Raw genomic sequence first — 16,166 nt, forward strand, 5'->3', positions numbered from 1 at the left:
AGGTTATTAAATGCAAGTTTATATAGCTAGGTGGTGGGTGTATGGTGTGCCAGACACCGATAAAACCTGGTAATGATCTGATGAGTTGAATCAGGTGTGTGTGTGTGTATGTCTTATATCACAAAGGTGGACAAATTACTGCATATTTATCTTCTATCTGCAGGACTGGAATCACAGATAATAAAAAAAAAACCAAACACAAGATGCATTCTCAGCAAAAATGTAAGGTTGATTTTTGCATCTCTCTCTCTCACTCTCTCACACACACACACACACCCATGCACCTGGATCATATTACAGCTGTGCCTATGGGAAAGCTTAAAATGAAACTATTTTGCAAGCAAAAGGACTTTTTGTTTGTTACCCAGCAGCTTATTTATATCCTTAACTTCGCAGACTCTCATCGGGATGCACACACATGCACCACAGGTGCTCGCTACACTTAAAATAGAATTACTGCATCCACTAAAAAGGATTTCTTTTCCTCATGTTGAAACCTGTGATGTTGGTAATATGGAAAAATCAATTCAACTTTGCTTTTAGGAGCTTTGGATGTGATAAATTGAGGGCATGTTTCAAGCTGGTGCGCAGGATACAGTTTCTAGGACGACGTGCCCTTCTGAGACAAGAATAATCACATTGTTCTTCAGTGACACAGCACAGTATTAATAAACCGCCTTGAAATAGAATGCTAAAGCTACAATAAGTGCATTTTCATACAAGAAATGGGCAAAAAAAAAAAAAGAAATAAAAACGGCATTAATATAAAACGACCAGTGAAATTCTAAGAAAACCTAATCAAGCTTCATAATTTGGAATCAGGAATTATTGAATAAAGTATTTAACAAAAAAAAAAAGCTAAGAGACAGACAGATAGACTTGTTGCTTTCTAAATGAGCAAGTGAATAAATGTAAATGAGTCCCTCTGGAGTCTGACTGGAAGGAAAGGAAGCTACTACTAATAGTGCTAACACTAACTGAACTCATGTCAGTTGTTTCCAGTGAAAAACAAGAGAAAGAAAGAGGAAGTGGCACCAATCTTTCCATCTAAGTAAGCAAATCACAGCACCCTCATGGCAACAACGTGTTCTTAGCATGCATGTAAGAATCTTTACATTTGTTTTCAGGAAAATGCGTACATGTAAATGCTTTATGTATCCAGATTGAGCTGTGGCCTGATAGTAAACTTTGTCATGGGTAGAAAAAGACCTCACAAATACATACACAATTGAACTGAAACACATCGGTAGCCATTTTATTGCCATATTTCCCTCATTTCAGTGTTATTTTGGGGGCAGAGAGAGAGAAAGAGAGAGAGAGAGAGAGAGAGAGAGAGAGAGAGAATGAGAGAGGCAGAGAGAGAGGCAATCCTGTCTGCTCCTTCGTTAAGGGGCTTAGGCTGGCGTTAATTAAAATCGGCTTCCGCATCAGAGATAAAGACACAGTCTGGTGTCTGAAGCCTTCGGTCACGTCACGCTCTTCATAATCAGCCTACATCACAAACTTTATTTGATTCCCTGCTATACCCTCACTTCTCCACAAAACTACAACAAACATGGCACCTTGGCCTGTACAGCAATGATGTCGTGAATATGTTTATCCCTAAAATCATATTTAAGAGTATAATGTTCAGTTAACTTTGTGACTTTGTCATTATAAGCAAGTTTAATAGACACAAATAAGCTTATATTAATATTTAAATACTATTACCATTAATACTATTAATATTTAGAATGCTTTCATACTTATAAATTAATACATGCACTAATACTTGAGGAAATAATGGAAATAATGATGTGTATACATTCATACACCTGAGTCGTATGATTTTCTTTACTCCATGAGACCACTCCCCCTTTCCTGCCCTTGTTCATGAAGCTCTGCCTTCAGGATCTTAGGAATAAAATAAAATGACTAACAGGAGGCACGTCCAAACACAAACAAGAATTCTGGATCAGAAGTCAGTTTTCCAAACAGGTATTCTCACTTTAGCTGAGTCCAAGGCTTAATCCATTGCTGTTGTTTTGTTTTCACTCACTCACTCATGTTCTGCATATCTTCCAGGTTATATGTACAAGGTTATATGTACAAAATCGCCTATCGCACCTTTAAATACAATGTTGTAAGATCACGTTTACACACAACTCTAAATTAAGCCTTAAGAAGTACCATTATTATTTTCTATATTATATCACTGTACTGTGTGATTTCAATAGATCAGCCTGCTGTGAGATCATCATCATCATCATCATCATCATCATCTTTATACCCATTTGTATAACATCGCACTGATATTAAAGGTCAGAAATAATCACTACAACCTTGACTGATGTACTAAGCTGTTTGTGCATGCAGTTAGGCATAATTAAGCCACACTTTGAGTGAGAATCCTTGAGGTTTTTGTACACCGTATAAACCTAAATATGGTTTTCAAGCACTGCATTTTTTATGGAAACATTAAAAAATGTGCTTCAGCACTAATACAAATGCATTTTAGGGAGACATGCAGAATACATGTCGTGTGATTTGGTCAACCTTCGCAAAACCAGGTGAGAGTGGTGTTTTGCTCTTCCTGGTGTACGTACATCTGTTCCGAATGTCCTGAAGTCAGCCTACAGTAGAGCAGTTGTTAAGGCTTAACTTAGAGTTGTGTGTACTGGAGAGCACAACTGATTTATTTGTTTTGTTTTTTTTAAGCAAAAAAATGTCTCAAATGATCTAACATTCTTTCCCAAATGACCAAATTCCAGCATTATGTTTAATTATTAATAAAATGTATACTTCACTTGTATGTTGAATGTTTTTTTTGTGTGTGTGTGTTTTTGTGTTCATGGAGAAGGAAGTGTTGTGAAATGAAAAATGGTGATGTTAATTTAATAAGCTATAATTTGGGCAAACGTACACTATATGGCCAGAAGTTTGTGGACGCCTGACCATCACACCCATATGTGGTTCTTCCTCAAACTGTTGCCACAAAGCTGGAAGCACACAATTGTAAATGGATGACTTTGTATGCTGTAGCTTTACAATTTCTCTTCACTGGAACTAAGAGGCCCAAACCTGTTCTAGCATGACGATGCCCCTGTGCACAAAGCGAGCTCCATGAAGACATGGTGTGTGAAGGTTGGAGTGGAAGAACTCGAGTGTCCTGCACAGAGCCCTGACCTCAACCCCACTGAACACCTTTGGGATGAACTGGCACTAACAGCAAAGGCAGAATAAATTTGGATGGTATGTTCAAAGTGCATATATTGGTATTATGGTCAGGTGACCACATACTTTTGGCAATATAGTGTACATCAATATTAATAACGCAAGTCAAGGTATTATTTAACAGAATGATTAACATCATTAACGGCTATTCATATAGTTCGTTGCTAATGTATACACTTCATTATTTCCTAAGGCTTTTAATATAGATTTAATACATGTCTTAATTCATAAGTATGAATGCATTAGTTAACTATTAATATACAATTTTTTCTGGACTAGATGCAAAGTGCAAGTTACTGCAAGTTCTCTGCCTAAAAAATAGAGCAAAGCAAAGATACGGTGTGTGTATAATGCATACACACTATCTAACTTGTCCTCTCTCTGACACACACACACACCGAACCATATGGGTGTACAGCAGGGCACAGAGCCACACTGAGAGAGATTAAAACACACACACACACACACACACACACACACACACACAGAGTCTCTCCATGGTGCAATCCCTCCATCTTTTTCGTTCATATCCATCCCCCACTACATCCATACTTGATCCCTCACTCATGCTCATGTTACTCCAATGCTACTCTGTCCAACGTCTAGTTTACACAGCATCCCGTCGATCTCTTTCTGATTTTATACACCTCCATTTATTTTCTCTCCACCACTCTATCGCTTACTACAAGCTTTTAATCATCTTCCTTCTCTCCTCTCGTATAACTAAAGGAAAGCTTGTTAGTAGTCTATTATTTTTCTACTTCATTTTTTTTGTTGTTGCAAGAATGTATCACACTTCTATTCTTGCCTCCCTGTCTTTCCCATGTTCAGGTCTCATCTTATTTTAAAGCTCAGTTTGACCTCTGAATGACCCCTAAGTAAGACAAATAAGGAGAAATATCCTAAAATACACACAGGCATGCATACATACTTCTTTATCCATGCAGACAGAAAGGTCAACGACATGCTATTCATCAAAATAAGACCAATGCCCTAATCCTCTTTTGGGCGAATGGGTGAATTATCCCAAATCAACCCCAATACCATTTACACCACCCAGAGTAGCTTATCGGGGTGTGTATGGGTGTTCCCTTTGTTCCATATTCCTTTGCTTCAAAGATTTTTAAATATGCCCTGTTTTATACTACATATAGTTAATTAATACATTAAATTATACTAACTATATTGTTTGTGTGCATTTCTTTTGCCCCCAAATTTGACAGTCAGGGTTTTAGATGTGTTGTGTTGTGGCCTTAATCCTGAGCAGGGATGACGGGATGACGTTTTGGCCCCCTGATGATGATGTTTGTCAGATGAGCATGTTTTTCTTTTTTTTTTTTTTTTGAGAAAATAGTGGTTTTTGAGAAAATTGTTATTTCTATTAAAAAGGTTTTTTTATTTCTCAAAAAAAAAACAAATGCTGTTCTTAGTTACACACTGCTAAAACCTTATCAAGTGACATCATAGCATGTGAAAGTATCCTGTAACTATATGAGTATTATCAATCTAGACCTTTATACTAATTCCAAGCTTGTCTTCTTCTATTGGCAGAAACTTTTGCAGATTTTAAATATTTACGTCTGGAAGAAAAATTGCCTAGACCATTTAAAGCTTGAAATTAGGAACAATGCCTAGAAATAGGTTTAATAATCTTATATTTGGTTTAGTGTAATCTTATCACAGGAAACATTAAATAAATTGGACTATTTTCAAGATCTTTTCATTTGCTAAGATGTCATTTTTTAGTGCATTTAATCTCGTGGAACGCAAAACATGTCAGTTCCTATTGTCACTGGCAAGCAGCCAAAAACAGTCGATATATTATCAATATATTATTTTATTATCACATTCATGCATCCATGGGTCCCAGGTCTACAAAAGTTAAAGTCATGGCAGGTTTCACAATGCTCTAATATTAATTGTTTCCGTTCTTGTTATCACTGATATTTCTGTTATGTTAATTTACTCTGATGTATTATTGTATAGCTGCTTTAACAAGTGTGTAGTAGATTTAAACGTACTGCTAGCAGTAACACACTTGCTCCAGATGGGCAGGTCTATCTTGATTTATGATCCATTTTGCCTAACTGTACACTGAGACTATATAACATGGCAGTTTCCAGGAAATAGTCACAATGTGCTGACGTATCACAGTGAATAGCAGCAGAGGCTAATGCGGTGTCTGCTGTGTTCCGTGGGTGGAAATTGTTTGTAACAAATCTTTTGACAACGCTGACACACTCGGTGCTCGCTGAAGCTCTGATGTAGTATTTCCACCTCTTTGTGGCACACTTCCTTCCCCTTCCTAATCCCACCCCCCACCACACACACACACACACACACACACACAAGCACGAGAGGAGAGGACAGAAGCGTAATCATAATAGCTCACTGTCAAACACTTTCCCAGGAAAAGGTCCCAGCAAAGCAGCAGAGAGACACTAAATCATGCAAGCACTGCATGCGATCAGCACTCTACTCAGTGGCTGCACCTCACACACACACACACACACACACACACACACACACACACACACACACACACTGCAGCAGTTAGCAGATAGATAGCAGTAGACTACAGCACTGCACCAGCACACAGAGTCCTATTCAGCTCCAAGCACAGATCAGCTCTGATCTGTTTAATTACTCTGATGTGCTTAACTGGGGAAGAGTGTTGCGCGCACACACACACACACACACACACACACACACACTCACATGCACTTTAATCAGTTGTTGTGATGTTTATCAAAGGAGGTGTCTTCCGTCTTATCTCCTTCTTATCCGCCGCTGAGCCACAAGCTCAAGAGAACAAGAAGAGGAAGAAATACAGGAAAAAGCAGAAGGACTGTGAAAAAGTAGAACCAGGAGGAACATAGGAGAGGAAAGAGAGACGCAAATATCCCTTCTAGTCCATCTGATCATGGCGGAGCATTGCCAGGTGCTCAGAACTTATTGTCTGGCTCAGACAGCAGGAGGGACAGAAACAGAATAGGAGATCTGCTAAAGTTTTCTCAAAGAACGTAAACAACTTCTCCACCTTGTTGTACATTGTGAACTTTGACCTGTGTGTAAAGCTGCTAACTCCAGTCACTGATAAGCTTGTCACACTCAACTCCACCCAGTGGCATATACAGTATCCAACTAACTCAACTCTATTACAAACATACTGTATTTTTGTCATTTTCTAACAATTTGTCTAACACAGAGGACAAAGTGAAACTCCCAGAATGCTTTTCAGTCTCCCATTTTAACTCTGAGATGAAGCTATCTTTGATGGTGTCTCTGGAGATGATACTGGCTCACAGAAGCTTCCTTTCTTTGATCATCTTTGATGAATTATTATTAGCTTTATTATATGGGAATTTATGCAAATTCTCTGCAAGTGTTGACACTGTTTCTCCAACAGCTTGTCCTGTGAATCATAACGATTTCTTAGTAAAGCCGGTTGACTTTCTTTAAGTGAAAGTTGAGACATATATGGGAAAAGACAGACAAGTGAGACTTGTCCAGCAAGGTAGATTCAAGTAAACAATTACACAGAAGCTGAGAGCCTTTCCCATGGCAGCGCTGCGGTTATATGTGACACACCCATGTGATGACGTCACACAGAGTGCCTGCAAGGGCAGTTACTTAGGTCTCTGCTCTCTCTCTCTCTCTCTCTCTCTCTCTACTTTCTCGCACATACTCCCATGCTGCCTCTCTCAATATAAAACTAATACAGCCCTTCATAAGGTATGAAATTAACTGCGAACTGCTACAGAGAAGGGTGTATGAGGCGTATGATATCTCATGAGCTGGATTCGTTAAAGATGCGGTGGCTCCATGAGTCTTGGAACCAGGAATAACGATTTTCAATAATTATGACACCCCTGCCTTTGTAGAGTATCTGATTTGTCCCTCGGTGGAAAACGTATGGACACATAATAAAATTACTGTATTGGATTTATAGTTAATGGTCAATTGATCAATGGTTTTGGTCAATATACCGGGAAAGTTTAACTCAGCAACATTTATTTTCTGTCCTGATAAGTGAAGGTCAAATCTTATGTTACGATGCTGTTACAGTGGAACTGCTTGACAGAAATAACATGACTTACCCTCACCCTAAAAATCTTGAGGTAATGCTAATTTTGGCCTAAAGTTATAAAGTTGTCACGACTAATATATTATGGTGCATACACGGTATATAAGATGTCTTACTGTAACAAAATAAGCATAAAGTTAGTTCAACTCATACATGTGTTTCTAATCTGTTTCCCTCACAGGATCAATAAAGTCTATCTATCTATCTATCTATCTATCTATCTATCTATCTATCTATCTATCTATCTATCTATCTAATTTAATAATTTGCAAGATGATCAGGTTAATTGGAACAGTCCTAAAATACGATTAAATAGAGAAAAGCAAAGCAAATTGAATATAATATATGTATGAATGGATGCATGGAACACTCCAGAGCTGCGGTTCAGTGATGCATTGGTGGATTTTATGTGCATTGAATGTTTTTTATGTAGGGAAATACAGAACACTACTTAGGCCTACTACTGAGTGTGCAGTGATATTTACTTACGTACTGTGTTTGTATTTTAGAGATATTTTAGAGATGTGTTATGCTGCTATTGCAAAAAAAATAAAAATTATATATATATATATATATATATATATATATATACATATATATATATATATACACAGTTAGGTCTGGAAGTATTTGGACAATGACAGAGTTTTTGTGATTTTGCATTTACCATGGCATTTAAATGAAGCCCGCCGGTGCATTCCTTCTTTTTAAGAATGTACCAAATTGTTGATATGGCCACTCTTAAAGTTTTTTCTATCTCTCTTTTAGGTCTCTTTTGTTTTTTTCATCCTAATGATGAACTCCTTCACTTGCATTGAGATCTCCTTGGACTTCATATTGGTAGCTCCAGTGGAACAGATGCAAAATGCCAACTCAACACCTGATATCAACACCAGACCTTTTATCTGCTTCATTGAAGTAACGAGGAAATGGACCGCACCTGGTCAGTTAACTTCTTGTCAGTCAATTGTCCAAATACCTTTGAGCCCCTGAAAATGGAGGTACTTTGATTAAAATGGCTGTAGTTCCTAAATGGTAAATGCCATATTTTTGTGGAACCTCTTAAAATAAAGATGAAGTCTACACTTCCATCACATCTTGATTGTTTTATTTCAAATCCATTGTGGTGGTGTATAATCCACAAAATCACAAAAACTCTATCATTGTCCAAATTCTTCCAGACCTGACTGTGTGTGTGTGTGTGTGTGTGTGTGTGTGTGTGATTTTTCATATGGAACTGAATTTTTGAAAAGATATTTATGTCAGTATGTAGTTTCTTACAATTATTAAAATGTTAAATTCAATATTAAAAAACAATGTTTTAATCGTATCATTGAGGGTGAAGCAAAAGGCCTAAACCAATGAAAATATGCATCCCAAATCCATGTCATGATTTTCAGTCTATCTTGACAAAAGAGTAAGCTGTGCTTCTTTAGAGTGTAGTATGAAATGGTTTCCTTCACATGTAGATTTCAGAATGTATTATGTGTTGGGGATTTTGTTTTATTAAAAGGCAAGAAAGTTTAGACATGGTAGAAATTCAAAAACTGATTACACCCTGTATTTCAAGAGTGGCAAAAACATATGGCAGTGATGAGGCTGACATTAGTAGCTGCTGTGCAATAAAATAGAGCTAGAAAGAATTTGGCAATAAGGAAACTGATAGAAAATAAGAGTTTAAAAAAATCAGACACAGCAGCAGTACAAAACAGGTGGAAGGTTAAAAGCAGACTGCAGCATTATTTTGATTGTCCTTCACTCAGCCTCTCTCTCTCTCTCTCTCTCTCTCTCTCTCTCTCCCTTTAGTAAGGGTGTACATGCACAAACATAACAGGGACTGCTTTTTTACAACTTTGAAGCATTCCCCTGTTGATTATGAATGCCTTGAGTGTGTTTTTGTGGTTGTGCAAGCCTGAATATGTACATCCTTCCTCATGTTCCAGAGAAACTGCATGTTGGAATACAAATATCTCCCCTGCAAATGGTTCAAGACGTGAATGTGTACTTGCTTTGCTGTATCGTCTGTGTATATATTTATGTTTAGTTTATTATTCCTTGCTTCACTTGAGTAGCTTCACTTGGCCTAATTACTTATTTACTCATGTGATACTTGCAGAGCGCATCACAGCCAGATGCCAGATACAGTAAGTTTGTATTTAAAACAATTGTTTTTTTTAATCAGTATCTCTTTCTTCTCTGTATTGTACATGCTGAAAATTCTGAGCATACTGAGCAAGCGGACATCAACCGACATATAATATAATACTGACTTTTTAAAAGATTGCAGTATATTTTTATATATTGGAATTATATAACGTAACAAAATGCATTTTGTATTTTTGCCTATCCCTTAGTAAGTGTGTGCATGTGTGTGTGCTTGCAGCACCACTTCCTGGATTCTCATCCTAATGTATATACTTTCCAATATAATCTTTAGGAATTAATATCTCCAACCTCACCACCTTCCCTCCCAAAATGATTATTTCTCTTTTTGCTGGATTGCAACATCAAATTTAAGCGTATCAGAATGGAGTTTTTTCTGCTCCTTTTGAAGTAACTCTTTACAGAATTAAAATTAATTAAAGTGCTTAGATGTCCTCAGAATTGTTTGAGAAAAAATCTAAAAACTGCTTGATTGATAAGTATATAAAAGAAATGCTATTCCTAATTTAAGAGGGCGAATTCATCACAATTATGCAGTTTTATTTTTTTTTTTACTTTTTTAAAAATAATTTTGAGGACATCTAAATACATTATTTCATTGTATTTCTGTAAAGAGTCACTTCAAAATGAGCAGGAAAAAAAATCCCATTCTAAAATACTTACAGTAAATCTGATATTGTGATACAGCCAAAAAAAGAGGGGAAATAGGGGAAATCACTAGGGGTGAATACTTTCTGGAGAGACTGTATATGTCTGATACAGAAGACCGCACATATAATGCAACAAGATAGTTTTCTTCTGTCCCATCACTGTTCTGTAGCAGGCTGCACACAAAAAAAAAAAAAAAAAAAAAAAAAAAAAACGCAGCATTTTGCAATCCATTTGTAATCTATTCTGCTTCTGTCTGGGTCTCTTGCACAGTCAGAGTGTGAAGTTGCTGTGCTTTGCCCAGTCGAGAGAGAGAGAGAGAGAGAGAGAGAGAGAGAGAGAGAGAGCACAGTAAAAAAGATGCGATGTTAGTGCTAAGCCTATCTGCTGAATCATTAGCAGAAGAAGAGAATAGAGCATGCTGCTCCTCTGTTTCAGACAGCAGCAAAGTGTTGATTAAGCAACAATGCCTTCGATCGTCTTCCCTGTCATCATTAACCTGATAAACATTGAAAAAGGACACACAAATATGAGCAGGGCAAAAGTAATGGGGAATCTATATGATGCGATGACACGAGCGGTGTGTAACTGCTGTCTGTGATGTGAATGCAGATGCTTTGGGGTTGGGATGAAGGAAAAACACCACTTTTTTGGTTTGCGGTAAATTTTCAGATCTGATAAAGAAGTGGAAACCCTCACGATTTGAGAGCTTTAGGATTTGCTATACGGTCTGTCAGCATTTCTTCGCTTCTGTGTTTCAAATAGTGAACTGCATTAGCGGAAAATGAGGTGAGAGTAAACCAAGGGTTAAGTCCAGGGGAAAAAAAGTTCAGATAGATGCACGCTAATGTACAAAAGCATGTCAATAGTACATATTCTTTTAATGGTTCCCTGAATGAGCCAGAGTGTCCCGCAGGAAAGACACACACACACACACACACACACACACACACACACCAACATGCTCATTCATCAGGCCATCCGTGAAAATAAGGTCACCACGGCAACACACAGGCCTCTGGCTATAGCCCCGATTTCCTGCGTCACCCTGACGACGACATGTCGCTGCCCGAACAGAGGGCCATGCCACACACACACTCACACACACACACACACACACACATACCCCCCCAAGTGCACACAGCTTGTCCCTTCTGTGCCTGCAGACCTGCTGTGTATTGCTGGTAATGCTGAAAACGAATCTGTCCATCAGGAGCCATTCAAATCTATTCCACTGCACACTGAACACACAGCATCAGAAGCCAGAGCTGCTCTGGTCCCACCACTGGGACACGCAATATGAAAACACAGCACTCGCAATCAACATTGTTAACATTTACACAATATAGATGCTCAGATTTAACAGATTCAAATGACATGACTGTAATAGTTAGAACAGAGGATTCATTATGCATGTACTGTCATGTGGAAGCTAAAGAAAGGTTTACAGTGATGCATGTTTTGGATTATCTTTTAGATCAGGATTTCTCAAACTTTGTGCAGCCAGGGACTGCTTTAACTTAAATCCGTAATATACATTTATTTTATGAACATAATCTTACTATTCAAATATTAAGAACATTAGTTAATTTTATTCATATACAATAATATTTTGGCTATTTATCAGAGCTATAGGATGTATTTCTATACCCACCAAACATATATTTTTTAAATTATAGTGATTTTCATGTTGATGTTATTCAGGACTAAATGCATTCAATTCAATAATAATAACTTTGAAAATGGTGCACTTTGCTTCACAAACCCCGCTCTGACACCCATGGTTTCAGATAATTTATCTCCATGTGAGAACTAAAAGATCTGCTTAGATCTGGTTGAATGAAAGTTCCTGACATCTGCTTCACCTATTCAACAACAACAACAACAACAACAACAAATGAATAAGATGAGGGACGGATCAGATAGACTTCTGCATGCCAAAGCAGGACTGTCAGACATAGAGTATACACTGTATACACACTATTCATAGTGTACATAGGGATTAATTCTGAATTAAATTGAAATGAGTTTCCTCACAGGGTGGAGTCCTTTTGTTGAGTTTAGGAATTAGGCGTGGTCTTTGTATTAGGCAGGACCACAAGATCAGGACATTTGCTCTCTTAATAATTTCTTCAGCTGTAGATGAGTGACGTGCACCATTGAAAACAGAGTGTGTGACAGGAAATTTCCCCTTTAGGAAGAGGGACGAGAGAGAGAGAGATAGAGAGAGAGAGAGAGACTCTGCGAGTCTGCTGGATGAAGATGAATGACTGCCACAGTTCTCCAGCCAACCACTAAAGCACCAACTACACACTCCTCCATCTTTCGTTCTGTCTTTTCCTTCCCTCCCTCTCTCTCTTTCTCTCTCTTAATGTCTTAATCAGCAAAAGCCAGATGTCAACCACAACAGACTTCAGTCGCTGACACAGAGGAAAAGAGTGGAAAAATTTCCCTCTTCAAACCATACAAACACAAAGTGACTCGCAGGAGTCAAGAAAGAAGAATAAATACAGAGAGAGAGGGACAGAGAGAGAGAGAGAGAGAGAGAGAGAGAGAAGAAAAAGGTCAACAATATAAACTATAAAAAGCTAAGACACAAAAATGATAAATTTTGAGGTTTTCTTCTCATCATTTTTTCTTCACTCCTCTCCTCTGTTCTCTTCTCTATCCTTCTCTCTATCCCTAATCTCACATCCTCTCATCTGCTCTTCTCTCCTTTCCTCTTTGTTTATTTTCCCCTTGCCTGTCTTTATTTCTTTATAAGTCAAAAACTCATAATCAACGTATGTGTTTTTTTTTTTTGTCATTTTGGGTGTCTACATGTTTGGAACAATGAAGGGCTGAAGAGGAGGCACAAGAGCTGAGCAGCTGTGTGTGTGTGTGTGTGTGTGTGTGTGTGTTCTCTACTTGAAGTGTCATTTGCCATACTATATTTTATAACCCTCCAGTATTGGTTTTATTCTGATTTGTAGCAGTTAATGATGTGTGCGCCTCTCTGCACTATGTCCTGTGTGTAGATGTGTGTGTGAGCATGTGTAACAGTGTATTACAAAAAAGGTTAGTCAAACATACATTACAAACAGACAAACAAAACTCGTATATAACAGTTTTATCTATGTACTATCCTAGTCAAAGAAGAGACAGACAGACAGACACACACACACACACACAGCAGTTCATCCATCCTGCCACGCTGCAGTGTTTCTATTTGCTCTGTGAAGCAAAAAAAAAAAAATCTGGCAACCTTCCCACCATAACAGATATCCACAGCTAGAGCAGCATCCCCTTCATCATAATTGCATATGATAGTATGTTGTATGTTACTAGTAGTAAAACTAGTAGCAAAACACACACACACACTTGATCAATACAGAGTATGCAGCGATTCACACAGTGTATTGAGTTCAGTGTTGGTTTAGGTGAAAAGATAGGATCAAGGTTTGTTAATCTGAGATGACACACACACACACACACACACAGCATTACCAAGACAGGATGGGGTAGACTGCACCTTGACTTGAATACATCTGGGAGAGCTGTAGTCATGGCTTGAGGTGGAGAACGTGCGCACACACACACACACACACACACACACACACACACTGCAGTGGGATGGGATGTTTAGTGTGTGTTGATACTCACAGCTCTGAGTAGAGGATATGCAGGTTGCCCACATTGTCTGTGTAGTTGGCGGGACTGAGCCAAGGCAGCACCAACAGCAGCAGAGCCTTCATAATGAACCCTTGCTCCCTCTATCCTTCCCTCTTTCTGTCTCTCTCTGGGACAAGTGCAGATTTCAACCTCTCCGTTCCCCTCCTCAGCTCCCAGCCTGCTCGGACCGATAAACCCCCTCCCCACCCCCCACCCACCACCCTCCCTCACTCCTTCCCTTCCCTTGCTTCTTTTTCTCTGCTCAGGTGCAAAGCTGTACCCTTTCCTCCTTCTCCTCCCTCCAGTCCTCTTTGGTACCCTTTCCCTTCCTTTCTTTTCTTTTCCTCTGCCTCTCTTTTTCCTCTCTTTTGTCCCTATTTCTCAGCCATCGCCACGGCAGTGTGACAGCGAACACGGAGTCAAACGGATGGAGAAGAGGGAAGCGAGAAGGAGAAGCAGAAGTAGCAGCAGGAGAGACAGCTGTGGTGGAGGAGAAGAAAAAGAGGGATGAGGTAAAATCAGGAGAGGAGACAGATCGTTAGTTCACAGCCAGCACGCTTCTTGGATGCGATGGCTGTCTAATCTGGTCTGGCATCTTCCAAGAGTAAGAGGATTTGCACTTCTGCCCGCTGATGTGTGTGTGTGTGTGTGTGTGTGTGAGAGAGAGAGAGAGAGAGAGTGAGAGACAGAATGTGTTGTATGTGTCTGTGCCAGTGCAGCCTCTGACTTATACTGCAGCACGGTCCACAGAGAGAGCTGGAGCAAACCATCCCAGACTATTAGAGGGGGTGGCTCCATGCATGGGATGGCCCATCTGTCATTATGCTCAGCCTGTAGACAGAAGCGTGCGTCTAAACGCACCCCCTGCCTTTACATGAACGCTTCAGTCAGCCCTGTTTGTGCGTGTGATGGTGTGATGGTGTGTGTAAACAGGATGCACAGGAACAGGTTAGAGGGTCAGATCATTAAGACCTTCATCCAGTGACCCCACCACACACACATTGAGAGATGGGAGACATTTTAAATCACTATTCATTCCATACAGAGAGCTGTTTTATGAATGGACCAAAGCAAAGGGGAAAAAATAAAAAGATGAAAAATAAATAAAAGAAGAGAGAAAGGTGGCGCCAGTGTTTACTTCCACAATTCATTATTTATTTTGTTGGATTAAGTTTAATATTAAGTTATTAATATAATAAGTTTATATACGTGTGTGTGTGTGTGTGTGTGTTTAAATTATTATATTATATTAAATTATAATTATACTGCAGAATAAATGAACATTCACAATAGTGCTACAGAAGATCAAAACATTTGGAGGCAATAACATAATTTCATCATGTTCCACATCCATTTTTATTTATTTAACTACAGTAGTTTTTTTTATCTTGTTACTCATTGTTTTTACATTTCTTACACTGTCCAAGATCTAAAAGTATTTAACAGAGTAATACTGTTTTAATTTCACTGACCTTTTAAAATGGCTTCTTGTGCACTATATGCTCACTACATAGGGTTTAAATAATATAATGGAGTTCTGGCAATAATGTATTAACTACTTTTGTATAATATTTTTAGAAAAGATGATGTTCATTTTGTTTAATATGAATATTGATGCTTATGTAAGAAATAAAAGTAATCCTTTGTAAAAAAAAAAAAAAAAAAAAAAAAAAGGATAATGACATCAATGCCATGGATTTATGGAGAGCTTTGATAGACAGCAGAAAATAAATATTAGACATTCAATTGCGAGATGTTTGCCTTTGAATAGATAAAAATAATAATATTGGAAATATCTGCATGTGTGTGTGTTTGTGTTTAAAAATGTCTAACTTGCATCTCTTTCTGTCTTTTCTCTCACTAAAGAACGATTTCTACGAATGAGGATCTGTTGTTGAATGAACTACGGACCACAATCTCTCTGAGGTGCAAGCTAGATGTTTTCAATGTATACAATCTACTGGTCTTGACGTTTCAGTCTGACAGAACGTTAGAATGTGCTACACTGTGAATTGCAGTATACCTTCTTCCTGTGGTTTATTAGCTCAGCAGAGAGCTAAAGGTTAGAGGGAGGATGAGCTGATTTCATTTGAGTTTTCTAACACAGAACAGCTAAGGGTTTTAGGAAGTGAAGATCATATTTGCAAGGCAACACTTTGGTCTTTCAGACCCAAGCTGAAACAGAACCTTTTCATCCTTCCATCTGATCTCTTTGTCTCTGTCTCTGTTACATCCCTAAAGCCCAGGGCTCAGATAGAGGGCTATTTAGAAGCTTAAAGAAAGATTTAGCCTAATTTAGCCTAAGGATACATTTATAACAGACAGTTAAACAACAAACACACACACACACACACACACGCATGCATGCACATTACCTACATGCAGCATAATACGATAAGCAGTA

General features: G+C 38.4%; 1 protein-coding gene across 4 annotated transcripts in view; it reads right to left on the reverse strand.

Annotated features, from left to right (window-relative positions):
- Positions 1-16,166, reverse strand: part of lnx1 (ligand of numb-protein X 1) — a 48,777-nt gene that overhangs the window by 23,244 nt on the left and 9,367 nt on the right. For 2 of the 4 annotated variants that reach the window (XM_026946929.3, XM_026946928.3), the window contains exon 1: positions 13,754-13,944. The exons of the other annotated variants lie outside the window; for them this stretch is intronic. In XM_026946929.3, coding sequence (XP_026802730.2) covers positions 13,754-13,845 — 92 coding nt within the window. In that variant the 5' untranslated portion in view covers positions 13,846-13,944. Of the gene's footprint in view, positions 1-13,753; positions 13,945-16,166 lie in introns of those variants that run through there. 4 annotated transcript variants of the gene reach the window in all.

This window comes from Pangasianodon hypophthalmus, chromosome 19, assembly GCF_027358585.1.
Source record: "Pangasianodon hypophthalmus isolate fPanHyp1 chromosome 19, fPanHyp1.pri, whole genome shotgun sequence".
In the NCBI taxonomy this organism is placed as follows: domain Eukaryota; kingdom Metazoa; phylum Chordata; class Actinopteri; order Siluriformes; family Pangasiidae; genus Pangasianodon; species Pangasianodon hypophthalmus.